The sequence below is a fragment of the Hippocampus bargibanti genome, linkage group LG09, assembly GCF_051943395.1.
Source record: "Hippocampus bargibanti isolate YZ-2025 linkage group LG09, ASM5194339v1, whole genome shotgun sequence".
NCBI lineage: Eukaryota > Metazoa > Chordata > Actinopteri > Syngnathiformes > Syngnathidae > Hippocampus > Hippocampus bargibanti.
Window position 1 is genome coordinate 7889845 of NC_142742.1, and position 25967 is coordinate 7915811.

A 25967-nucleotide genomic window follows, 5' to 3' on the forward strand; every position below is an offset into this window, starting at 1 on the left:
AGTATCGAAATCAACATTGGCGCAAAAAAAAGTGACTTGCGCTGCATTGAATGTTTATGTAGTGCTAAAACTCAATATTCTGTGGGTCCTGGAATTTGAGTGACAATGACAAAAACCCTGGCACTGGAGTGGACACATTTTTGCACGTCTAGTGAATTAGTTAAAAGTTAAATGAAAGAATCTGTCATTTAAAATATGCTTTAACAAACTGCTGGTATGTGGTACAAGATTGGCATTCGACTCAGCATAATTCCAACTTGATTTTGGTTTTACCCCTTTCTACTATCTCTGTCACTGCTTTATTTCCTGTATATGATAGCTGTCCATGTTAAGCGCTTTGTTACAGCTTCAGCTGTTGTTAAAGCGCAATATAAATCAATCTGTATTGTATTGTATTGCAAAATGTTGGTGGAAGACCTGGAGAAACTTTCCTTCATTTGATCTGGTTCCAGCTGAGTAAACGTACACGTAACCGTGACTCGTCTTTCTTTTCATGACGTTTGCTTCGTATGGGGCCCATACTGTTTAATTATCCATTGGAATGGTTGTCAATCATAGACAAGACACGACACTGTTCTGCAATATGCATGAAAATGTGTAAACAACAACTTAATGCTTGTGTCAACTGTACTGCATTATAGTACAAGTGCTTCTTTTGTTTTCCTTCATCCACAGATTTAACTGAATTAGTCCTGGTTGGGATTCTGCCGTTGACAAAACATTTCAGAATGGATCCCAATTTGTACACTTTTTCACTCAATGGAAGTGACTGTATTTTTTTTGCCTCCTTATGACAGACCTCCTTGTCTTTCTTCTCATTTCCTTCAGGAATGTTTGTGCGCATAGTTAGAATCCCCCGCACCCTGTCTGGACTGAGATTGTACAGCAGAAGAGCCTTTAAAGATGGATATGGAAGAATTTCCTCCCCCGCCTGCCGAAAGTAAGTTCATAGGCAATTCCTCAGAAATGCGTATACAGTCAATGCAGCACACCGTGGCCGGTTAGCTCAGTTGGTTAGAGCGTGGTGCTAATAACGCCAAGGTCGCGGGTTCGATCCCCGTACGGGCCAATTTTTTTTGTGGATATATTTTTGTTTTCAAAGTTCACTAAAATGGTCATTAGTTAACACGTTGTTTGAAAATCATCCCCACTTTGCGTAAGATATTTTTGAATAATCAAATGTCCCCAATGTGGGACTATTAAATGCTTTCTGATTCTGATTCAAAACACACAAATTTAGGATTTCATTCCAATCAGTCATGTTTGAGAGAAAAGGCTGCGACTAGTAATTCTAGCTCGACTCACTGAAGAAAATTGACACTATCATTTTTTCCCCTCTGACTTGATAAATGGCTATTTATATGATTAATTGTTTATATTCATTATCATTCCCGTCATCATTCCATTTTTGCACAGTCACAGTATACATCTCAGTTCTCTGACATTTCTATTATGCTTAGAATACTTTTTAAAAATCTTTTCATCCCCCAACCCCTTTCAAATTGCTGCTGTGGACTGCAAATTTCCGCGTTGTGGGACTATTTAAGGCTTTCTGATTCTGATTGTTGGCACTCATCCACTTTACACGGTTTGAATTGCATGGTTCACGTCACTTCATAGGCACATACTGTAAGTATGTTTTCTTAGAAAATGTCATTGGGACAAGTTGATGAGGAGGTTTCTTCAGCCGTCATCTGTACTTTGATTTAAAGTACAGATGACGGCTGAAGAAACCTTCTCATCGATGGACCACTCCTGTACGACTGAGAGCTTACACAGACGTATTGGGACAAGTTTTATGATTACAGCTTCACATAGTTTTATTTGCCCCTTTGTGGCTAACTGTATGTCATCTTTTTGCTCGGCTGATTCCTTGCATTGCAAACCTAGACAATCCCACTCCTCCACTGTGTAATGCAGGCAGACGATCGAGGGAGTTACATGAGTAAAATTTGCTGCGTGTACACTCAACAATGTGCCTCAGTGTTTAACTGAATGCCGCTTCACTGCACACATCAACTAAACATGGCATTCAGGAATAGACACAAGCCAGAGAAATTGCCAGCTGGTCACTCAGTTGCTTTTCAAGACGGTGACATCTGAAGTTTTAGTGTTGTTGACTGTTACTGTCATTTCTCAAGCACAATGTGGACTTTGAATGGGTGGTTCTCAGAAAACACAGTCCTGGAGTGTGATATGAGAACCCCCAAATTAACTTTGACAAAATCAGTTGAAAATGAAAAATGCTTAAAGTCAGAGATTTCTGAATAATAATAATAATAATAATAAATGAATGAATAATAATAAATGAAGATAGTTCATCCAAGATTTTTTTTGCATGCCGTGGTCACCTATATTCTTTCATTTTGGAGCGCTTGATACCTGGCGCCAAAGACTGTGAGCACTGAAGTTAAAATAAACAAATGAATAAATAAATGAAACGAGCTAGCGAGCTGTTTGAGAGTGTATTGCCATATATTTTCACATTTTTAATCCTGTAGTATTCCCCACATCTACTCAAGTTTTAAATGTCACAAACGTTGCCCCCGTTTATTAAACTCAAAATAAATCATCATGTGTTGCACTCTTTTCCCCTCCCAGTTGTGTATTTGGCTGGCCTTATTGCTGTGGTGGAAACTTGGAAAGATATGAGTTGCGGGCTTCCAGTCTGTTGCCATGTGAGCGCTTCGATGCGATTACGATTCTTTGAATCATTAACTCAGTCAGCTACAGACCTAATCTGCTTTTTTTTTTTCCGAACTATGTTATTTTTGGGGTGAGAAAATACCATGTTCTTGTCAACCCCACCCTTAATTATAAGTCTGTGCGTAGCTCTTAAATGGACAGAAATAGAGCGACCAGGCATTCACCCCTTCCCCGACAGAAACAAGTATACACGTTTGCATTGACGGTCCTTTTTCAGTCTTGGATGAGTATACTCGTCTAAGCCCTTACATTCAAAAACGAGCTACATCTGTATATCCACGTAGCGGGCCGTGCAAATTACCCCTGGGCCTTCAGTAGTGCTACGTCTGAATCAATTCAAGCTGCAACTGACTGTGGTTTACTCGAGGGTCCCGTTTGCCAGGGAATAACTGGTGGAGAAAGAAATACTGTCATTAAACTGTTTACTTTTTAACCATGAACGTATGGATTCATGATATGAGGTCAAAAGTCGCTCTTTCACACCGCAGAGAAGATTGTACAACAGGATTGAGGAGTCTACCTTTCTTAATGATGTCCTTTTTTTCTTGAAAAGTCCATCTTGAAAATGGTTTTAACAGTAAATCTGCAACCAAATCCATTTCTTCTCCTTCAGCCATTGTGGGTTGACAAACCCCCGATTAAATCAACACAATAATGTATTTGCTCATGCAGCTCGCTACAGATACAGTAAGCGAGCTCTGTCCAATATGCTACTGTCACTTAGCGGCTGGTGATACTATGATTGACTGGTGACTAGTCAATCAAAGCAGCAACGTTTTTTTAACAACCCGTTTGATTATCTTCACATGTATTTTGCGACAAAGTATTTAGTAATCTTATGTTTAATCTCGGGCGGCCCGGTAGTTGAGTGGTTAGCACACCGGCTTCACAGTGCAGAGGTCGCCGGTTCGCGTCCCGGTCCGGCCTCCCTGTGTGGAGTTTGCATGTTCTCCTCGGGCCCGCGTGGGTTTTCTCCGGGTCCTCCGGTTTCCTCCCACACTCCAAAAACATGCATGGCAGGCAGATTGACCACTCCAAATTGTCCCGAGGTGTGAGTGTGAGAGCGACTGTTGTATGTCTTTGTGTGCCCTGCGATTGGCTGGCAACCAATTCAGGGTGTCCCCCGCCTCGTGACCGAAGACAGCTGAGATAGGCTCCAGCAACCCCCGCGACCCTAATGAGGAATAAGTGGTACGGAAAATGAGATGAGATGAGAGATGTTTAATCTCATATATTTGTTTAATCTCATATATTTGCTTTTCAATAGGCAAAACAGAGACATCGAATGCAAAGCAGTCACTTGCTTTGTTAGCTTTTACTTTGATGTTATGTCTGAATTCACTTGACTTTTGACATTGATCTGCATTTTCTTTTCAAGGGCGGGGTTTCTGGTTTATGACAAGTCCTAAAGTTGCAGTTGTATTTCTATCTGCAGTTTTGGATGAAGATGAAGATGAAGGGGAAGCCTTTGACTTTGATGACAGTGGCGATGACATCCTTGAGGATGATCGGCCACCACCAAAGCCCAGCAACAAAGATCCGGCAGAGGGTGAAAGCCCCAGTCTGTTCCCCAACATAGCTTCCTCCTTACCTGACATGCCTCCCTCAACAAAATCACCCGAATGCCAGTTCTTGACAGCTGTGGAAGCAGCAGCTGATGTCTCGTATGCTACTGAGGGGACTGCGCTAAATGAGCTAGATTTCCCATTGCCTCCTCCACCCGAGGATGTAAAAGCAACCGATGCTAACAGAACAGGTTTGTGTCACACAAATATTTGGCTCCATAATCCAGTACTTTCTTTGACATGCTTCTTTCGTTAAGAGTCACTATCTTATAAGTGTTTGTCGATTGGTCATTGTTGTTCACGTTCACATGTTTTGATTATATTATCTGGTTGGTCCTAAAGTGGGGTGGTGTATTTCTCTCATGACACCTTGTATCACTGACTGGTGCTGGTTTTTGTCACTAACAGTTGACAGCAACCAGCAGCAGCAGTCGGGGTGCCAGTGACTTTGTTGTATTTCCAGTGATGGAATGCAATGCAAGGCTGAGCCTCAACAGACTCGTCATCTCTGACTTGCACAATTTCTTTATTATTAACTCATTCACTGCCAGACAATGTGCAAAATGTGTCAACTCCAGTGCCAGGGTTTTTGTCGTTGTCACTCAAATTCCAGGACCCACAGAATATTGAGTTTTAGGTCCACATAAACATTTAATCAAAGTCAAAGTCAAAGTCGGCTTTATTGTCAAATATGCTAATATGCATGACATACAGCACAGATGAAATTACTGTCCTCTCGGACCCAGCATGCAAGGCACTTATAATGACTTTAACAAACATAATAAACATGAAAACGCCAATTTGTGTGTTCACGCGCCGCCATCTTGGGAAAAACAAAAATAACAAATATGACGACACAAAGACACAATGCAGCGTAAGAAACCTTAGACTCTCTTCTTTCAGCAGAAAAAAAAGTTAATTCCTTAATTATATTGGTCTGGAGTGATATGAGGTTGAAATGAGGGCGGCTGTCCTAAATACAATGCAATACATACACATTGGTTTATGTAGCACAAAGCGTTAACATGGAAAACAGGAAAATGCTGCCCCCTTGTGGAAAATAAAAAAAAATCATTGCAAGCGGGCATGGCCAGCGCTTTATCGGCACCCAAGCAAGAAAAACCAAAACCCGAACAAATTCGGGAATGTTGCTCTACATCAGGGGTCGGGAACCTTTATGACTAAGAGAGCCATAAAAGTAAAATATTTAGAAATGTTTTTCAGCGAGAGCCACACGCGTGCGCGCGCACACACGCGCGCACGCGCGGCCACTTTTCAACAAAATATCAGAATGTATTATTTAAACTAACTTTGTGATAGTACTCACCGTTACATGAATGGTTTTCCGTTCCTCGTGTTTGGTAAAAATCCAGGAAAACGATCGGAATGAAATTCAATTTGCCGGTCCAGAGGCGAAGTTCCTGCTAGCTAGCCTGCACACGGCTCATAAGCTTCCACACTTGCTATCTGCAATCTACTTCTCGCAGAAGTATGTCGATGCTAACGTTAACATGGGGCTTGTTAAAATGTCACTGACATTCGACTGTTTCATCGATGGTATTGTTTCATTGCAAATTAGAATCAGAACATTTTTCTCTCCTCTAATGCTCCAGTGCATTCAGGCTGAAGTGCACAAGTTGGGCTCATTTAAAGGGGCGTTTACCTGTTTCAACATGACGGCCACTATCATCCAATCAACATGGCGCTTTCGGCCATTCTAGGTCAGTGTCATCCAATCAAAACTGCAGCCCCAACGGGAAATGAACGACGAAAAAAACGACAATATGTATTATAATATGTAATATTTTTTGGCGAGCCATATGCAATCATCAAAAGAGCCATATATGACTCTCTTAGTTAAAAAGGTTCCCGACCCCTGCTCTACATCATTCGGGAATGGCAGTGAATGAGTTAATTAATGCCGTCAACCTTATAATAATAACAATAATCCATTTGATTTCTAAGCGCCTTTCAAAACTCTCAAGGTCACTTTACAGTCACATGATCAGCTTTTCTGTGGGTGGGCAGCGGCAGCCACACGCGCCAGCTTTCACTCAACCCGGAAGTAACTCAAATAGATAGAGAGCTAGCTCACTAGCTAATAGATAGCTAATAGATATCATCAAAGCCACAAAACAAGGTTTCATATATAGCATTGCCCAATAAGTCCCCAATTACTTTAACATATTGAGAATGTCTAACACTTATTATTTTGAATACCTGTGAACGACGAGGAAAGACGACACGAGACAACCGTGTTAATCAGCTTCACACAACGGCATTTATGACAACTGCGCATGCGTGAGCTGAGCCTACATCGCCTTCCTCTAGCTTGCAAACAGATGACTAGGTAGATAGCTAATAGATAGCAACACGAGCCAGCGTTGACTCAACCCGGAATAACTCGAATTGACAGAAAGCTAGCTCGCCAATAGATAACTAATAGATAGCTAGCTAGATAGCTAATACATAGCAAATAGTTTGCTAGCTAGGTAGATAGCTAATGGATAGCAACACGAGCCAGCGAGGGTATTCTCGCCTTTTTTGTGGCCTCAGATTTGGAGTTGCTGATTCTCATCACAGGCTCTTCACATTCCGCTGACAAATTGCTCCAGTGAGAGTTGGAAGCATTGGCTGGAAGAAGTCAGCAGTATTACATAAAAAAAAAACAAAGGAAATTCTGAGATCACCAAACTACATACCCTCAACACATCAGTTATGCCTAGAAATTATGTGTATAAAAGTTACGAATGAAATCTGACAAAAGGTCAGCCTTGGCGGAATCCAGCCCTCAGCGGAAACAAATTTTACTTACTGTCGAGGACGTGACCAATCTCTGACACAGGTCATACAGGGTTCAAACGGCCCGTATCGTATAAGAACGACTGATACTCCATATTCATGGGGCACCCTCCACAAGATTCCCCCGGGCTATATGGTTGAACGCTTCAAAAGCACATGTAGATTGGTTGCACAAACTTCCCCCATTCAATCTACGGCACCCTCCAGCCTGGTCCACGGCTCCACCGCCAGGATGAAAACCACACTACTCCTTCTTAATCAGAGATTCAAATGACTGACGAACCCTCCCTCTGCAGCACCCCTAAATAGACTTCACTGTATTAATAGATGCTGCCGAAATGCTGCCTCCATGACAGAGAATAACTTTTATTGATACTGGTAATTCTACAATATGCATATTTGATTACATTAGATTAGATTACAGGAGCCTTTATTTGTCTCACAGTGGAGAAATTTACATTTCACAGCAGCCAAAACAAAATACAGGAGCTGTTGTAAATCCAGCCAATCTTGCGGCGCCATCTTGAAGTAGAAAAATATAAAAAATACATAATGTGACAAAACACAAAAGACACAGACATTCTAACTACATGAAAATTACATGAACATTTTTATGTAATTTTATCGTTTACAAGGGAATGATATACTGTAGTGTCCTTGAGAGTTTTGAAAGGCACTTATAAGTGAAATGTATTATTATTATTATTATTATTATTATTATTATTATTATTATTATTATTATTATTATTATTATTATTATTATGGCCGATGCCGCCATTTTATCTTCGATGTGCTTTCCTCACATCAGAGGTCCAAAGTCTCCCAAAGAGCTCCTCCAAAGTCAATCCCTACTCTGTGATTGACATCCCTCCACTTGAGCCGCCGCACCACGAGCAGCAGGATTGCTCCTCTTCTCTGCCTGAACCAGTCGAGCCCACGGAACAAATTGGAGAATCCCCAGATAACCGCAGCCGCCCCGGTGGTATCACCTCAGGCTATTCCGTACCAGTACCCTGTGGCTATGCAACTCCGTCTGGTGTACCACTCATCACGCCTGCGTACACCACACCTGTCATCATTCGACACCTCTCTGCGGATGAGGATGGTAAAAATCAATTTAAAGCTTGTTAATGTATTTTCCCTCACTTTTGTAAACTCATTCAATGCCATTCCCTAATTTGTCCAGTTTTTGTATTACTTGGGGGCTGCCGATAAAGCGTTGGCCAGACCTCTGGCAATGTTTTTCCCTTCCACAAGGGGGCAGAATTTCCCTTTATTTCATGTTAGCGCTTTGTTCCAGCTTCAGCTGTTGTTGAAGCGCTATACAGACGCTCCCCAATTTACGAACGATATACGTTCCGAACGGTCGTTCATCAGGTGAATTTGTTCGTAAGTTGCTTCAGTGTTATATTTTGTATGTAATGTATGTTTAAGGCTTATATAAGTATGTTTAAGGGTTGTATAAGTAACCTGTACTGGTTTGTGCTGAAAAATAAACATTTCATAAAATATATGCTCTATAAAGATATGTATATGTACAACTGGTGAGAATACTGCATGAGTTAATACAAAAATGTTCATATGTACCGTTGTTTGTAACTCGAATGTTCGTAAGTAGGGGAGTGTCTGGATAAACCAATATGTATGCTTTGCATTGTATTTTGGACAGCCACCCTCATTTCAAGCTCATATAACTCCAGAGTCATATAATTTAGGAATTTACTATTTTTTTCTGATGAAAGAAGAGAGTATAAGGTTTCTTATCCTATATTGAATGTTTATGTAGACCTAAAACTCAATATTCTGTGGGTCCTGCAATTTGAGTGAAAATGACAAAAAACACGGCAGTTAATAGTCTCAAGGGAATGATCCGCACCAGCCAGAATCCAGAATGGTGTACAAATGTTATGAAACTATCCACACTATTGAAGACAATTTTCATGGGAAAACATTATTTTTCTGCTATTTTTAAGTGCCAGTTCGAGTACTATCAAACGTCAGCTCATTTTTATTTTTTTTTACGCTGGAGGTCAAATTCCTCTCATCCCACCCAAAGACCTACATATTATCGCCAAGATCATGGCACACAAGTGCTTTGATTCGGCCCACTTTTCCACCCTCTCACTTGGATTTCCTAAAGCCTTGCCACATGGGAATCTATCCTAAATTCCGCCCCCGCTGTTGAATATGTTCCATTTCCTGAAACACTAGCGTGCTGTACAGCCAGATTACAGTGAAAGTCATTTAAAGTTACTCCGAATCAAAACATTTGACATCATTATTCCAAGACAATCAAACGTGCCTTCTTTACCATATTTATTTGAAGAACATATGGAATATATGATAACATATAATAAAATACATTATGGAGTTGCCCCAATGAAATATTTTGAGAAATGGAAGGACACTCCCTGAGAATACTGGCCATTCTTTCAACCCAAAGCACTAATTTAACTTTTCCGTCTCAAAATGTAATATGATCTCGCTTGTTCTAGTCGTACCCAAGGTTTGTTGGAAATTTCACTTCACTTTTTTTTCTGCAAGGCAAAGTGGAACTTTTAGTGACACCGTGCGATACATTTTACAAGTCCATACTTTCTTTAAAGTCCAATTGCAGCCTGGACTTGGTTTATGTCAGTATCTCCTAATATTTATGCACTGAAGTCTGTGTAAGCTCTCAGTCGTACAGGAGTGGTCCATCGATGAAAAGGTTTCTTCAGCCGTCATCTGTACTTTTTTGAAGGTGTCGGACGTCTCGCTTCTTATCCAAGATGCTTCTTCAGCGAACTAAAGTTTTACTGGTAGTATCGGCCCTATATATGTATCCCTAATGTCCAGACCTGGCGGCGCCGGACACTGCTATGATAGGTCCCTACTCTCAGGTTGCGGGGAGCAGAGGACCACTCCCTGCGGCCCCACCGATTGTTCCTACATTCCTCACTAACGACTGGCCGCCTGATTGCCCCTCTCCCTCCGGCATCACCTCATCAGCATTACTAATGTTGCCTAACCTATGTTGCCTAAGCAGGCTATTGTACGAACGATCCAAATTGAACCTCGCCCCACCATATCGGTTTAATGAAGGATTTAGCTTTTTTATGAAAAAAAGCTAAATGAAATAAGTAGGAATTTTGTGTTGCCAAAGTATTCTGTAGTTTTTCTGAAACTCCTGCAATGTAAGGTACTGCTACTCCTCTCCTTTTTGTATTTTCTGAATTTTTGGTTTCATTCCCTATTCTTTCTTTCTGACATTTGTTAAACGACCACTGAGGGTACCCACAGTTTGTGAGTGCTCTCCTGCTCCCCCCAACCTGAGTGTAGGGACCTATCATAGCAGTGTCCGGCGCCGCCATGTCTGGACATTAGGGATATATATATAGGGCCGATACTACCAGTAAAACTTTAGTTCGCTGAAGAGGCATCTTGGATAGGAAGCGAAACCTCCGACACCTTAAAAAAAGTACAGATGACGGCTGAAGAAACCTTTCCATTTATGCACTGAAGTTTGATAATCTGCATTTTACAAACGCAGCTAGAGTAAAAATCTGTCAAACCAAGAAGTATAGTACATGCTTTTACCACATTTTGCTCCATTCTTTTCCTACAGTCACGGTGATTCGGACCGGGAATATTTCCGCTGACAGGTGAGTGTTTGATACCGTAACTTAGACAAATTGAGGAATGATTCACTTCTTTTTTTACATTCAATAAATTGAAAATACTGACTGATTGATTTGTTTTCAATGTCTTCAAGCGTTTTCAGTGAAGATTTCCCACCCATCAGAGAGGAGGATGCTCTGGCAAAATGGGCATCGGATCCTGCAAATACTTCATGGATGGAAAGTAAGTACTGCAAAAGGACAGTGTCATTTTCTGTCCTTAGACACAGTTGCCTTTCCTTCAAAATGTTTCACTTTTGTTTCAAATTTTGTCAAAGGTCTTGGACCTTCTTCCTTTTTTTAATTGAGGAAGCAAACCACCGCAGGCATCCTCTCATGGTTGTGAATTCAAAGCGTTTACACTGCACCTCATGATTTGTGCGTTATGCTTTTAGACCCTGATGAGGTGATTTACGATGATGTTCCGAGGGAGAACTCAGACTCCAACACAGGTATTTCATGTTATTTATTTATTTATTTAGCAAAGTCTATCAAAACTTTCAATGACATTGCATATCTGTTTTTTATTTTAGTGTCATTTTGTAATCTTAATTTTAGTTTCATTGCCCCATCTTAACTCATTCACTGCCAGATGTGTACAAAAATGTGTCCACTCCAGTGCCAGGGTTTTTGTCATTTTCACTCAAATTGCAGGACCCACAGAATATTGAGTTTTAGGACTACATAAACAGCTTGAAATGGGGGCATGCTGTACAAAAGGCAAATACTGCTCCTTGTGGAAGGGAAAGACATTGCCAGAGGTCTGGCCAGCGCTTTATCGGCACCCCTCGCAAGAAAAACCAAAACCCGAACAAATTCAGGAATAGCGCTCCATGTAATTTTTTCAATTCCCGAATAAATTCAGAAATGGCAGTGAATGAGTTAACAAAACCTGTTTTCTAATTTTAAGCAGATTCTTTACTTACTTACTTACTTACTTACTGTCTGTAAGTAAAGAATCTGCTTAAAATTAGATATCAAGTAGACAGGATGAACTTAGTACAACGAAAACCTGTTTTCGCCTGAAACTGCTTGAACCCATAAGCTGCCAAATAGAAAAAAAAACATACCTGCAAATCTTTTCCATTGATAATTCATATTTAGAGTCCATTTCAATTTAACTATGACCCATTTTGCTGAAGATGTTTCATATCGCTTCATTATTTTAGCAGAGGTGATACTGTCCATATTTTTATGTTCCTGTTGTGTTTATTATTTTGCTTTTTGTTGACTATTATGTGGAGCGCTTTGTTACAGCTGCAGCTGTTGTGTGAACGCTATATAAATTAGGATGTATTGTATTGTATTGTATTTCTACATACACACTCTCATTACTGGCGTGAGTTTGTGTTACTTTCAGTTTGAGTGAACACTGGCGCGAATGGCTGCCGCTGCTCACCCGCAGAAAAAAATGTTCTTATCCCGTGACTGTAAAGTGTCCTTGAGAGTTTTGAAAGGGGCTTGGAAATCAAATGTCTTCTTCTTCTTCTTCTTCTTCTTCTTCTTCTTCTTCTTCTTCTTCTTCTTCTTCTTCTTCTTCTTCTTCTTCTTCTTCTTCGTATTATTATTATTATTATTATTATTTAATTTATTTACTTATTTAGTTTTTTAATGCACAGTTTTTTTCCTGTATACTCAGAACCGGATGAGATGATTTATGATGACGTAGAGCTCGGTGAGGAAAGAGGTGATCTCGACAATGGCTGGAGCTCGAGTGAGTTTGAAAGCTATGACGAGACAAGCGATGGGGAAGGGCGCTCTGAGAATGGCCTGCCCGTTGCGTTCATGAGGGGGAAGCCCGCCCAGAGCAAGACCCACGTGGGTACCACAATTACCTTTTCTTTCCTGTTACTGTTTCAACAGGAAAAACATGTCTCAGACTTTTTTTGAGTGTATGCTTGGATTTGAAATGCACATCTACTGAAACGTGTACCGAATATGAACCCATGAGCCACACATTGTCACATTCAGATTTTTTTTAACCAATAGTACGCTCCTTTTATTACATTGAAATTAAAATGATTAATTAAATAACTAATTGAATTCAAGAAGACAAATATTCAATAATATTTTGTTAAATTCACTACATTTTTTGTTATTCATGTTCATAGTGTACTTGTATTACTAATTGGATTAGCCGTTATTAGTCTCCCAGTGGAAATTTACATTTCACAGCAGCAAAGTAATGAAAGGAAGAGGAAAGGAAAGGAATACGTATAAAAACAAAATACAGGAGCCGCTGTAAAGGCAGCCACTCCCGGCGCAATCTTGAAGTCACAACAAAAATGATACTACAACACAAAGACAGTCCTAAATCTAAAGCACTTTCTGCACCATCTTTGTTGTATGAAGCAGTTCTTAATGAAAGAGGAAGAGGATCAAAGCATCCTTTTCACAATGGATCAGAGACGTCATGGTGGAATGTGCACGTCTGTTATGCACGTCTGTTATGTTGAAAGCAAACATTGACGAAATAGATTGTCTCACGTTAATCCGCTTCAATTCCAAGCCGCGACTTGGTGGGAAAATCGCAGGGAAATCAGAATACAGTAAAGTCTCGTTATATCGATATCGGATATATGGATAGTCCCGGTTATATCGATACTATTTCTATGCACGCACGGAGAAAATTACATGCAAACAGGGTCGGATATATCGATAGTCCCGGTTATATCGATATTTTTTCGTACTCCCTTGAATATCGATATAACGAGACTTTACTGTAATAAAAAATAAGTAAAATAAAATAATTCTCTTTCGTTTTGTTATTCATTATAATTACGTTCAAGTATAAGATGACCAAATATTTGGGTTTTCCGAAGAAATCAGTGCCACGCACAGTTGCCTGGCGTCATCAATAATGCTTGCTTTGCTTTTGTTTAGCTCTCTCAAGATCTGAAAAAGATGAAAGATCTAATGGCAAATACAGTGGGAACTGTCGAGCTGCAGCAGCTCAAACAGAAACACGAGCAGAAGGTAAACGAGCGGCAGCTCGCCTCGCCTGACTTGTGTTCCACTAGTATCAATCTTTTTTTTCTTTTTTTAACTCTCAGTCTGGACAACTTGACTGTGAGCATTTATAACTGACCTTGCGGTACGCCTTTCCTGCATGAATGATGTCATTGCTTTGTGGTGGTGGTGGTGGAGGTGGTGGGTTCGCCTCATTGACTGATGCCGTAGCTGGTCTCATCATTATGAATCCCACTCAAGGTTTCAAAGTTTTACACAATAATGTGCTGCCAAGTTATTTTCGCATTGTTTTACAGGGGCCTCATGTTCATTTAGCCACCAGGATCTTCATTAGATAAGTTTGATTCAACCCTCCTCAATGATAACATATACAAATAAAAGTACAAAACCTGCAGAGGCACTTGATGCCAGATAAGGAACTCTTTCTGACACTTATCAGGTGTCCCATTTCAGAATCAGAATATGAATCATCTTTATTGACATGTAGAACACACAAGGAATGTGTCTCCAGTAGAACACACTGCTCTAGTATCATCATATTTTTTGCAAAGTCACTATACAGTTATATTTGGGTTACTGTTTATAGAGTTAATGGCTTGGGGGAAGAGGCTATTTGAATGTCTGCTGGATTTGGTGCGCATGGATCGGTCACACCTGCCTGAGGGGCGTAGCTGAAAAAGGTGGTGGGCAGGGTGCGGAGGGTCCAGTAGGTCTGTGTCATTCTCTGCTGCGTGTTTATTACTTGCTGTGTTGCGCTCGGTAGCACTTTGGCTACATGTACTAAACTGTCATCAGTTTGGGTAGAAAGTAGACCGTTTGATTTTTTTTTTAAGGCTCATTTTAAGGCTGTTTTTTTCCTGACTTTTAAGATGCAAAAGTTGGTGAAAGCAGCTAAAGAAGGGACCAAAGATGGGCTTGAGAAAACCAAAGCCGCAGTTAAGAAGGGACGTTCTTTCATCAAAACCAAGTCTTTCCATAATGGTAAGTAATGTATTTTCCGGTGTATAAGGCGCACCCAAATGCCTTGACTTTCTTCAAAAGATGACCCCTGTGCCTTATACATAGGTGCGCCTTATATGTGACGTAATATTGAGCCACAATAGGTCTTGCAACTACTATAACCCCAGCATCTACTCAAGCGCCTTATAATGTGGTGTGCCTTATATTTGGAAAACCTTTATATATTTCTGTATTATGTTGGGAAACATTTTTCATTCATAGAAGGTGCGCAATATACAGTATAAGGACATTTTTGGAAAATACACCATTCATTGGTGGTGCGTCTTATACGCCAGTACGCCTTATACACCAGAAAATACGGTAAATCGTAAAAGTGAATATGCCCCAGTTTAATCCTTTATCCAATATCAAAATAATGCGGTGATATAACCCTGTTACAGCTTTTACATGATTTTTTTTTCTCTCTTGATTCTATTAAAATCATATTTCTCTTCTTTTGTTGTCATTACGATTTAGAGAGGAAGTCTACTTGTTTGGAAGATGAAGAGTCTGAACTCTTCATCGAGGTGGATTGTTTCAACGTTGAGACAATTTTGGGTCCAGCCCCAGAGGGACTGTCACAGCAACAAGTAAACAAAATGCAATGTAGTTCTGAGTTTTGTAAAATGACCAATTTAAAATTGATAATAAAAACTGTTCCCTTACAGCTGGTGAGACGATGTATATTGGGCTCGATATTGGAGAGCGAGAAGAACTATCTTGAGGCATTGAAGAGAATATTAGAGGTATACCAGTACAGATGCACCAATTCGTCCGTGTTGCACTTGATTAAATTTACATCTAAAATGATTTTTACTCTGGCAGCACTATGAAAAACCCTTGTCCCAGATTGAGCCGAGGTTACTGAGCGATAGGAAACTGAAGATGACCTTCTATAGAGTGCGAGAGATCCTGCAGTGCCACTTCCTGTTCCAGATTGCTTTGGCAAGTCGAGTGGCAGAATGGGACAGTCTGGCCATGATTGGTGATGTCTTCGTAGCATCGGTAAGCTTGGATTCAAGATAGGCAAAGAACTACAAGCAGCTGATTAATAATAATAATAATTATTATTTTTATTATTATTATTACTACTACTATACTATACTATACTATACTATACTATACTATACTATACTATACTATACTACTCGCTTTTCCCTTCAAGGGGTCGCCACAGAGAATCAGTGTCCTCCATCTTCAGACTATACTAAACTAAAAATATCCTTTTTTGCTATTTTGCTCATTTCTACAGTTCTCAAAGTCTATGGTACTGGATGCTTACAGTGAGTATGTGAACAACTTCAGCACAGCAATGTCAGTGGTGAGAAAAACCTGTGCATCAAAACCAGGCTTCCTGGAATTCCTAAAGGTTAGATATGGAAGTACTTATCATTTTCACATTAACTCTTTCACTGCCATTCTTGAATTTATACGGGAATTGAAAAATATGACGTGGAGCGTCATTCCAAAATTTTTTCGTGTCTTGTTTTTTTCATGCTTGGGTGCCGATAAAGCGCTGGCTATGGCCTCTGGCAATGTTTCTCCCTTCCACAAGGGGGCATAATTTCCCTTTTTTCCTTATTAGCGCTTTTTTCCAACTTCAGCTGTTGTTAAAGTGCTAAATAAACAAATATGTATGTATTGCATTGTATTTTTGATTTTCAAGCGCATATAACTCCAGACTCACATAATTTAGGAATTAACTCCATTTTCTGATGAAAGAAGAGACTCAGGTTTCTTGCGCAGCATTGGATGCTTATGTAGTCCGAACAGTCAATATTCTGTGGGTCCTGGAATTTGAGTTAAAATGACAAAAACCCTGGCACTGCAGGGGACACATTTTTGCACACGTCTGGCAGTAAATGAGTTAAAAACATTATTTACTGGTGAAATGTTTCTTTGCTGAGTTGAAAAGCCATCATTGTATTTGTTTTGTATTATTTATTTCAGCATCGTCAAGAGACAAGCACTGATAGGATGACTTTGTATGGCTTGATGATGAAACCCATCCAGAGATTTCCACAATTCATTCTGCTTCTCCAGGTAACTGTTCATTCAAACTGTTCACGTTCAAAGGCCCATTTAAGGTGTTGCACGTATGAAACTCACCAGCAGATGGAGTGTTTGACTCATTAAAACAACCACTGGGTCTATGCAGTCACACCAAGTTCAGGCAATAAATGCTCAGGGTGCAAAATGGTTCTTAATGAAAAAAAAACAAACACACTTATATATTTACACATCATGGGTTTTAGTCATTTTTTTTCTTTCACCAGGACATGCTCAGAAACACACCAGTGGGCCATGCAGACCGCCTGCCCCTGCAGATGGCTTTAACAGAACTTGAGACCCTGGCTGAGAAGCTCAATGAAAAGAAGAGAGAAGCTGACCAGCGCTGCGAAATTCGTCACATTGCAAAGGCTATGAATGAGCGCTACCTGAACAAGGTATGTACATGTTGTGCACAGTTTGGGTATCGTCTCGGTTTTTTAAGTTAATATCGTTCTGACATATTAACTAATTCACTGCCAGACATATGCAAAAATGTGTCCACTTCAGTGCCAGTGTTTTTGTCATTTTCACTCAAATTCCAGGACCTATAGAACATTGAGTTTTTGGACTACATAAACATTCAATGCAGCGTAAGAAAATTTAGACTATGAAAGAGTTAATTCCTAAGTTATATGGGTCTGGACTTATATGAAGTGCAAGTGGGGGCGGCTATCCAAAATACAATGCAATACATACATATTTGTTTATATAGCGCTTTGACAACAGCTGAAGCTGGAACAAAGCGCTAACATGGGAAAAAAAGGGAAATGCTACCTACCCCGTGGGGAAGGGAAAAACATTGCCAGAGGCCATCGCCAGCGCTTTATCGGCACCCAAACAAGAAAGAATAAATTTGGGAATGGCGCTCCAGGTCATATTTTCAATTCCCGAATACATTTATGAATGGCAATGAATGAGTTAAGATAATTTAAATGGATTCTGCTTTTCATGACCGCAAATGACTTTGCTTTTCTTCGACTTATTCTGAATACAAATTGAGCAAATAAGCAGAAATGATTTTATAAACACCCAAGCACATTTTCTGCTTGACTTTTATCCTGTTAGCTTCTGAGCAACGGTAGTCGCTACCTGATCCGTTCAGATGACATGGTGGAGACGGTTTACAATGAGCGTGGTGAAGTCATCAAAACAAAGGAACGACGCCTTTTCCTTCTCAACGATGTCCTGATGTGTGCCACTCCCAATATGCGGTCAGTGACTACAAATTACTGTAAATTATGCTCCACCTTCAATGACATCTTCTCCTCTGCACGAGTATCAATATACTGTTTTCCGTTTGTTACCGAGAGACGTGTTATTTTCTTTGATTTAGTACTGAGTTTGTGAGTGTTTAAGCTATACTTGAAGTATAACAGAAATGGTCGACACTGTTTGTGCGTGGTGTCCTATTGATTTAGGTTTGGAGGCATTTTGTAGCATTTTTTTTGTCTTTACAAGTTATCCGTGTTGAAGATGATCAAACTTTACACGACTTTATTGTAGCCGTTCTTTTCTGTCGGAATGAGAGTCCTCACCAATGAGGTAACAGTTAAAGGCACTTTGAGTACCCGAGGTAGAAAAACACTTTATGAGTGATTTACCTCCAGTATAGAAGGCCATATTTAGTTGTAGTAAATGTTTTTTACATTTTTTATTTATTTTTAACAAAACTCATGCTTTGTCCTTTCTGTTTCTATGAATAGTGATTTTGTGTGCAAATTATACATCATTATTTCATGTCACATCATGTAACATAAACCTTTATTTTCAAATTCATGTCAACTCATGTAATTCATGTATAAGCCTTTATTTTCAATCATCCATTTATTCTCACACACAGTCATCCTTTTAAATTTTAACAAAATCTCATTTTATTCTTCCAATTAGGTGCCAGGACGGCAGCAGTAGTGGCGGTGCCTCAATCGACCAGCGGTACCTTTTAAAGTGGAGTGTTCCTTTGAGCTTTGTAGAAGCGCTGGAATTTGGGTCCAGTGACGACATTCCAGACACCACCCGCTACCCGACCTCCCATTCTGGGGAGAAAGTGGTCATCAACGCAAAGCCAAGTATGTCTGCTTCTCCATTCAGTAACAGAGTTCATAATGCTAAGGTCATAAATATTAATACCGTTTTGGGCCCTGAATGTTTGGACACTCAGCCAACAACCTTTGTGATGGATTGCTTCATAGAACGCAACCCTAAAAATTGCCTTTTTTTCCAGGCCAGTTGACTCAAGTGTAAGTTTGTGGGCCTTGCCTTATATGTCTGAGATGAAATTATACACTTTATCGCTCATTGTTGTCATTTTTCTGGAATTTACAAATATTTCCAAAAGTCTGTCCAACCAGTTGAGTGCATAATTTCCCTCTTTTACTCCTCAAGATTGTTGGGTGTCCTGTCTAATGATGTCATTGAAAACTCTCGGCTCATTTCTGTCACTGGTGCCCAATCAGCCACTTAAAGGACAACCGACACAATTTTTTTTGTTTCCTAACTGACATCAGAAAAAAACGTTGTATAGCATCTAAAATACCCAAAACACAAAAATGAGTTAAAGTGTTCCAAAACTACTTCAAAATGACCTCGGAGATGCCAAGTTTCAGAAGGTCCCGCCCTCTTGTTTGTGCCGTCACGCCAGGACGTCTTGCCTTGCTCTAGAATCAAAACAATGGCTTCAGATTCAGAGAAGATGCTTTCTTGCTCCATTTTCTTGCGAGAGTGTTAATTTGGTTTCATAAACTACATCATGAATAAACCATGATCAGAAACATAATCATCGACCACCACTTTCAGAGTCGTGAGCCTTCCCGGGTTTTTGCTAATGTCTTTTACAACAAGAACACTCCTCCTCAAATCCACTGCATCTCAGCCATCGGTGTACACGAATGGTTAAATCGATTCGCTCTCAAAACCTGTCAGATGACAATTTATTCGCAATAGGCCAGGTGCAACTGCAGCAGTGACATTTCTTCCGTTCCATAGCTAATGACAATTTCACATAGCGGCTCTCAAATCTGTATGACTTGCTTCATTTAATTCTTATTCTACTTGCACTATACAATACATGGTTGCATATACAATTACCTTTTTCAGCCATCACGCTGTTCTCCCTATTCACTAATGGAATGACTACTAACACACTTAATAAGCCCAACATGTGATTAATGTCATATTAATTCACCCGTCACAGTTTTGTCAATGAGAACTAAGGTCTCAGGCCAGTATCTGAGTTTGTGTAACAGATGGCACAGACAGACCTCCATAACATCTGAAGGGCATTCACAAGCTTCCAACTAACAGAATGGCAGCTTCCTCTTGCTTTGACTCAAGTGTGTTTGCACTTCATGCTAAGAGAAAAGTCGACTTGCTCGCTATCTATTAGCTGCCTGGCTATCTGACTAGCTATCTATAATAATAATAATAATAATAATAATAATAATAATAATAATAATAATAATAATAATAATAATAATATGTCATTTATAAGCGCCTTTCAAAACTCTTGAAAAGCGCTTGTAAATGAAATTTATTAATATTATTATAATAGATAGCTATCTAGATAGCCAGCCAGCTAATAGCCAGCTAGCTAATCGACTTTTCTCTGAGTATGAAGTGCAAACACTTGTTTCAAGGCAAGAGGAAGCTGCCATTCTGTGAGTTGGAAGCTCGTGAATGCCCTTGCGTTCACTCAACCCGGAAGTAACGCACACGTAATACTGGATAATAATAATAATCATTATATGATAATAATACTAATGATATTAGCTACTTATTAGCCAGCTAGTTAGCTTTCTATCTATTTGAGTTATTCCGGGTTGAGTGAATGCTGGCGCGTGTGGCTGTCGCTGCTCACCCATAGAAAAATGTAGCCTAACTGTAAAGTGACCTTGAGAGTTTTGAAAGGCGCTTATAAATGAAATGTATTATCATTATTAAAAATAAAAAGAAAATACTGGATGGATCTGCTCCTTTGATTCTATTGTAAGGTGCCTTGCTGAAATTCTGCAATGTATCATTCCAGTGTCAGAAACTAATTAGTGTAAAAGGACATGCACCTTCACACATGTACAACAACAGACAATAATAAAAAAAAAACTATCCATCCACCGCTTATCGTTATTCGTATTATAAAAACAACACAGTATGTCTAGCATATTGTTTTTAGAGTTTAATTGCTGGGGTGGATCTCGTGTGAGGATGCTATTCTTTGTCTGTTTTGTTTAAAAATGCTGGCGCTCTCACAAAGAGTCATTGACTGGTTGGACACTCATTTCACTGGCAATCACCGCGGTTCAGCAGTGAATGGTCAATTTAATGAGGTCAGTTATTCTAATGAATACAGTTCTACCTCTGTCAGAAGTTCTCTGTGTAATCATTAAAATGTTGGAATGTATTACAATCGGGGAAAAAACGGTTTTGCACGAACAAACTATTTAGAGCAACACAAGAAACGAGGAACGGAAAGTGGTTTTGATCTTGAAACAAAGTCGAACCATATTGTTAAGGCAGGCCCCATGCCTTAACTGAATTCACATGCGCCCTTATAGAACGTGTTTCTGACATGACACGCCAAATATAATTTATGAACAGTTTATTCTTCTTTTCTGCCTGAATTCCTGACCGCAATTCAATCCCATGTTTGTTTATTTTGTCACAGGAGCCATGAAAATCTTCTTACAGCTTCTTGTACCAAAGAATTCAGATGAAGCGACGTGAAGAAAAATAGCATCATACCTCTTATGAATTTTGGCTTTATTCACGCTGTCGCCGGATAGCTGCTTTTCGTTAATCCAAATTAACAGAAGTTTTTCAACTTATTCTATTGAAATCTATTCTATTGTAGTCTATTGAGAGTGTTGCTTTGACAGCACGGAAACACCTTTAGCAACACACACACCTTTAATGGCGTCTTTGTTGCGAAGGACGGTAGCAATGGTGGACATAGCATATTGGTACTGGGCTGTTAAATCAGACCAACGCACACCTCATTCGTGTTTCTCAATGATCTCCTTCTCCTCGACTGTAATTTTGTTTTGTGTCTTCTTCGGCTGAACACGAGCCTGTGGTGGTGTCTTTTTCGGTCCCATAACAGCAAAAGTATCCGTAAAAAATCCTTGAAGACGATCGACGTATGCACTCAGAGAAAGGGGGTGTGGTAAGGTAGGCTGTTGGGGCGCTGTTCGGTCGTGTGGTTTGGTGTTCTTCCGCCGAAGATTACTCCGCCAGCCATGGTGGGGCGGCGCTCCATGTGTATCCCGAAAAGTAGTGTGTATGCCAAGGTTTAATCTTCATAAATGTAACGTTCGTAAACTGAAAAATTCGTAAGGCAAGGCGTTCGTAAACCGAGGCCCCACTGTATCTGTAGTTTATGCACACAAAAATGAAATTGGACCTTGACATTGCAGATGCTCTTTTATATTTTTCACTCTCCATGAATGAGCCCCTTGGGTCTTCTCGGCTAAAAAAATAATGTTACCTGCTCATATTACCTATTCTGATGAGTGCTTGCACCCCAACAAATTGCTTGAAATGTGAAAAAAAGACACATCTTAAACCCACCCAGATGAACGTGTGAAAAAAATATGTGGCCTATGATCAGGAGCCTAGTTTGCTGGCTTCATCCTGTGAATGCTGAACACCATAACGTGTCACCTTTGACGAGTACCTGTTATTTATGCTTCTGTGTCTCTATGTAGACAAACTCTACATGGGCCCAGGTCAGCTGTACCAGGATCTGCAGAACCTAATCCATGATATGAACCTGGTCAACCAGATCTCCGGCATGATCAGCAGCCTCAAAGGCAACTACCAGGTAAATCTATCTAGCTATCTAGCTCGCTAGCTATCTATCTAGCAAGCTATAATTTAGCGAGCTAGTTATTTCGCTAGCTAGCTCGCTATCTATCTACCTCTATGTTTTGTTAGTTAGTTAGTTAGTTAGTTAGTTAGTTAGTTAGTTAGTTGTGTTTTTACTAGCCAGATTGAGTGAGGCGCATGCCCGTTTAATCTCCTACTTGTCTCCGGTGTATCGTTATATGGGACATACCAATTAAAAGAGGCCGTGTCCCTTGATATCAATTTCATATTCTGAATGACACAGATTCTAATTATAATTTTCCAAATAACCCCATGAAAGATGCAGTCATTGGTATCATCAACTGAGACATGATTAAACCGCTACCTCCAATGATAGTTTGTTATTTGACGGAGACGAAAAAACATTTGATTCTTCTTGCGTCAGTTTTGTATGAATGTTTTTAATTCTACTTTTTTTAAGCTTTTGAAAATTTCTTCTCAATATTTTTTTTAATAAGAACAGTCGCAAGCGACCCCACATAATGTGATGAGATTTTAAATTACCACCATCCCACAAGTTTATGAATACATTTTGGTAGTGAACATTTAGTTTTTTTCTCCTAACTTTGATGTTTTCCTCTGTGCTTTTCCCTTTTTCAAAATATATTCTGCCTGTTTAGAATGTGAACCCCACAGTGGCCCAGGATTGGGTTTCGGGTCTCCAGAGGTTGATTCTGAAGAAGGAAGAAGAGATTAGGGCAGCTGACCGCTGCAGGATCCAGCTTCAGCTACCCGGCAAACAAGACAAGTCTGTTTTTGTTATTCTTGTTACAATTTTATGTAACCACACACTATATTCCTCAGCTGTTTTTTCATGCACGAGCATTCCTTCACTTGACCATCACCCTATCCCATCACGTGTCCCTTATCCTAACCCACTCCCATTTTTTACATCTGTAGGAGAGACTGCATTAGACTGGTTTGAGCTTTGGGAATGGTCACAATAATATTCTTATGACAAAACTTATTTGCATGCTCACATTTTTCGATAACAATCACTTGACTGGAGTGAATCAATTATGTTAAAGTTGAATTACATGTTTTAATTTGAGCTCCCCCCACTTCTTATCCCGTGACTATAACGTGTCCTTGAGCGTTTTGAAAGGTGCTTAGAAATAAAATGTATTATTATTATTATTATTACTTCTTGTTTTTGTCACAATTTGCAAGGTTGTGGAGGTGGTGGACCCCAAAAAAAGCATGCAGGAGGGCGGAGCGGGGTGTATTTGACAAATTGTATTAAATGAAGTCAGCAAGAACAAAATCTCAAACAACAAAGTCATCAGAACAGAAAGGTCCAAAGTAGCAAACGAAACCACCAGTAAAATGTTATTTTACATCTGTGTAAGCTCTCAATGGTACAGGAGTGGTCCATCAATGAAAAGGTTTCTTCAGCCATCATGTTGGCTATCTGGCTATCTATTAGCTATTTGTTAGCTATCCATTAGCTATCTGGCTAGCTATAAGCTGTCTAGCTGGCTGGCTGTAAGCTGTCTAGCTGTTGGCTATCTGGCTATCTATTACCTATGTATTAGCTATCCAATAGCTAGCTAGCTTTCTATCTATTTGGGTTGAGTGAACGCTGGCACATGTGTCTGCCACTGCTCACCTACAGAAAAAACATATTCTTTGACTGTAAAGTGACCTTCAGAGGTTTGAAAGGCGCTTAGAAATGAAATGGATTCTTATTATTATTAAAACATCATTACGTATTTATATGACAGTATCTTTAACCTCAAAATACCAAAAGAGTCCCAATTTTTTTTGTTTTTGTTTTTTTGTTGTTTAAATCTCACCTCTTTTTGTTCGCAGGTTGGGCAAAGCCACACACTTTAGTGCAGTGTTCAATACTCTCAACCCAGCCATCAAACAGTCGTGGAACAGTAACTTGCAAATGGCAAAACTGGCTCTAGGTACAGTTCACTACCAGGCTATAAAATACTGAATTGTTTTGCGCTTCACTGTTTTTATCACATGCATATACAGGATAATCAGGTATCCTGTGTGTGTTTTTTTACATTAGAGGAAGACAACCTTCAGGGCTGGTTGTTTGCAGAAGATGATGGAAATCAACTGAAACAGCAGAAACACCCCCTCTTGCTCAAACAGATGCCCGTGGTCATGTCTAAACTTCAAGAGTTCAAGGTAAGACTTTTTTTTGAGTCACTTTCTACATGATGAGCAAGAAAATGCCTTGTTTATTTATAGATTGACCAAGTCTGTGTCCCTGATGTGCTTTTGATGCGCCTCTTCCATTCACCAGCTGAATAAACTCAGCAGAGTGCTGTTTGATGTACTGTGTATTCAATATATGTTATTTTATAGATTTTTCAGATAAATGACGATGTAAATCAATACTTTTCCATTTTCTCTCTGTTAGGTGGAGTGTGCAGTGCACAACCCGGAGCCCTACATCAACACCGAGAGCACGGCAGACACTCCCGCCATGGGCCACGGTTGTGTCTGGGTAAGATGTCTTACTGCCTTCTTTCAGATAACAGTTAGTGTGGTAATGGCTTCTTCAGCACTGAATAAAAGTAGAATTATTAAGTTAAGACATGACAATTTCATGGCTGCTGAAAGGCACTTAAGATGACACCCCTTTGCTGAAAACATCGGACTACTGGGATGTATTTGGGCCCTGCTCATGTGTCATTTACACATTTTGACAGCCACTGGCGCAACTTTGTCACTCCACTGCGCCAGCACAGGTGCAAGTCTATTACGATTGGCGCATATTGCTACATGATCTGGCCTCTTATGACATGCTTCTGTTATATAAATAGCTAAAGAAACAAATTTAGTTAAACAGCAATTGAAAACAGTTCGTTTTTATTCAGAGGTTTTAACTTTTGTCGTCTAATAATCATCTTGTATTTTTTTCAGTGCGTTCCAAAGTAATGGTACAGGATATTTCTGCCTTTTCCGTGATCCGCCGGAAACTGCCGAAAGAGATAACCGAATATTCATTTACCCATGGTGCATTGCAGGATTTACATCGAACATGGCGGATGGTTGCAATATGGAGCATGAGAACAGGAGTAAAACTCTAAAAGACATTAACATTAACGTTTTTTAACATACAATCGAATAAGTCTGCAGAGGTAGTGATAATTGGTTGCAGCAGACTGCTGTTCATGATTTGAATTTTGTGGATAATGGGAATTCTTTCAGATTATTAGGAAATCTTCAAACAAAAACAATTTGTTTAAATTGACACTAGTAAGAAATATTAATAATAATTATAATACATTTCATTTATAATGTGAAAGTCTGTTTTATTTTATTAGGATTGTTTGTGCAGTAACTAAAGTAAATAAAATGTTTATTTTATATATGAATAAATTATTTGACTTGA

The 25967-nt window shown here is 39.6% G+C and overlaps 1 protein-coding gene and 1 non-coding gene across 4 annotated transcripts in view; both read left to right on the forward strand.

The window, feature by feature from the left end:
- Positions 1-25967, forward strand: part of arhgef10 (Rho guanine nucleotide exchange factor 10) — a 53065-nt gene that overhangs the window by 7292 nt on the left and 19806 nt on the right. The window contains exons 2-23 of one of the 3 annotated variants that reach the window (XM_089004805.1): positions 829-940; positions 4142-4462; positions 7882-8178; positions 10681-10717; positions 10828-10916; positions 11128-11184; positions 12372-12550; positions 13616-13708; positions 14572-14683; positions 15179-15291; positions 15370-15447; positions 15527-15706; positions 15954-16070; positions 16652-16744; positions 16978-17148; positions 17819-17964; positions 18641-18819; positions 22450-22565; positions 23230-23357; positions 24422-24522; positions 24633-24754; positions 24990-25076. In XM_089004805.1, the coding sequence (XP_088860931.1) occupies positions 904-940; positions 4142-4462; positions 7882-8178; positions 10681-10717; positions 10828-10916; positions 11128-11184; positions 12372-12550; positions 13616-13708; positions 14572-14683; positions 15179-15291; positions 15370-15447; positions 15527-15706; positions 15954-16070; positions 16652-16744; positions 16978-17148; positions 17819-17964; positions 18641-18819; positions 22450-22565; positions 23230-23357; positions 24422-24522; positions 24633-24754; positions 24990-25076 (2853 nt within the window). In that variant the 5' untranslated portion in view covers positions 829-903. The remainder of the gene's footprint in view (positions 1-828; positions 941-4141; positions 4463-7881; positions 8179-10680; positions 10718-10827; positions 10917-11127; positions 11185-12371; positions 12551-13615; positions 13709-14571; positions 14684-15178; positions 15292-15369; positions 15448-15526; positions 15707-15953; positions 16071-16651; positions 16745-16977; positions 17149-17818; positions 17965-18640; positions 18820-22449; positions 22566-23229; positions 23358-24421; positions 24523-24632; positions 24755-24989; positions 25077-25967) is intronic. The other 2 variants (XM_089004806.1, XM_089004807.1) reach the window with 2 other exon arrangements.
- On the forward strand, positions 996-1069 carry trnai-aau (transfer RNA isoleucine (anticodon AAU)). Its single transcript has one exon. It is a non-coding gene; the product is annotated as a tRNA-Ile (tRNA).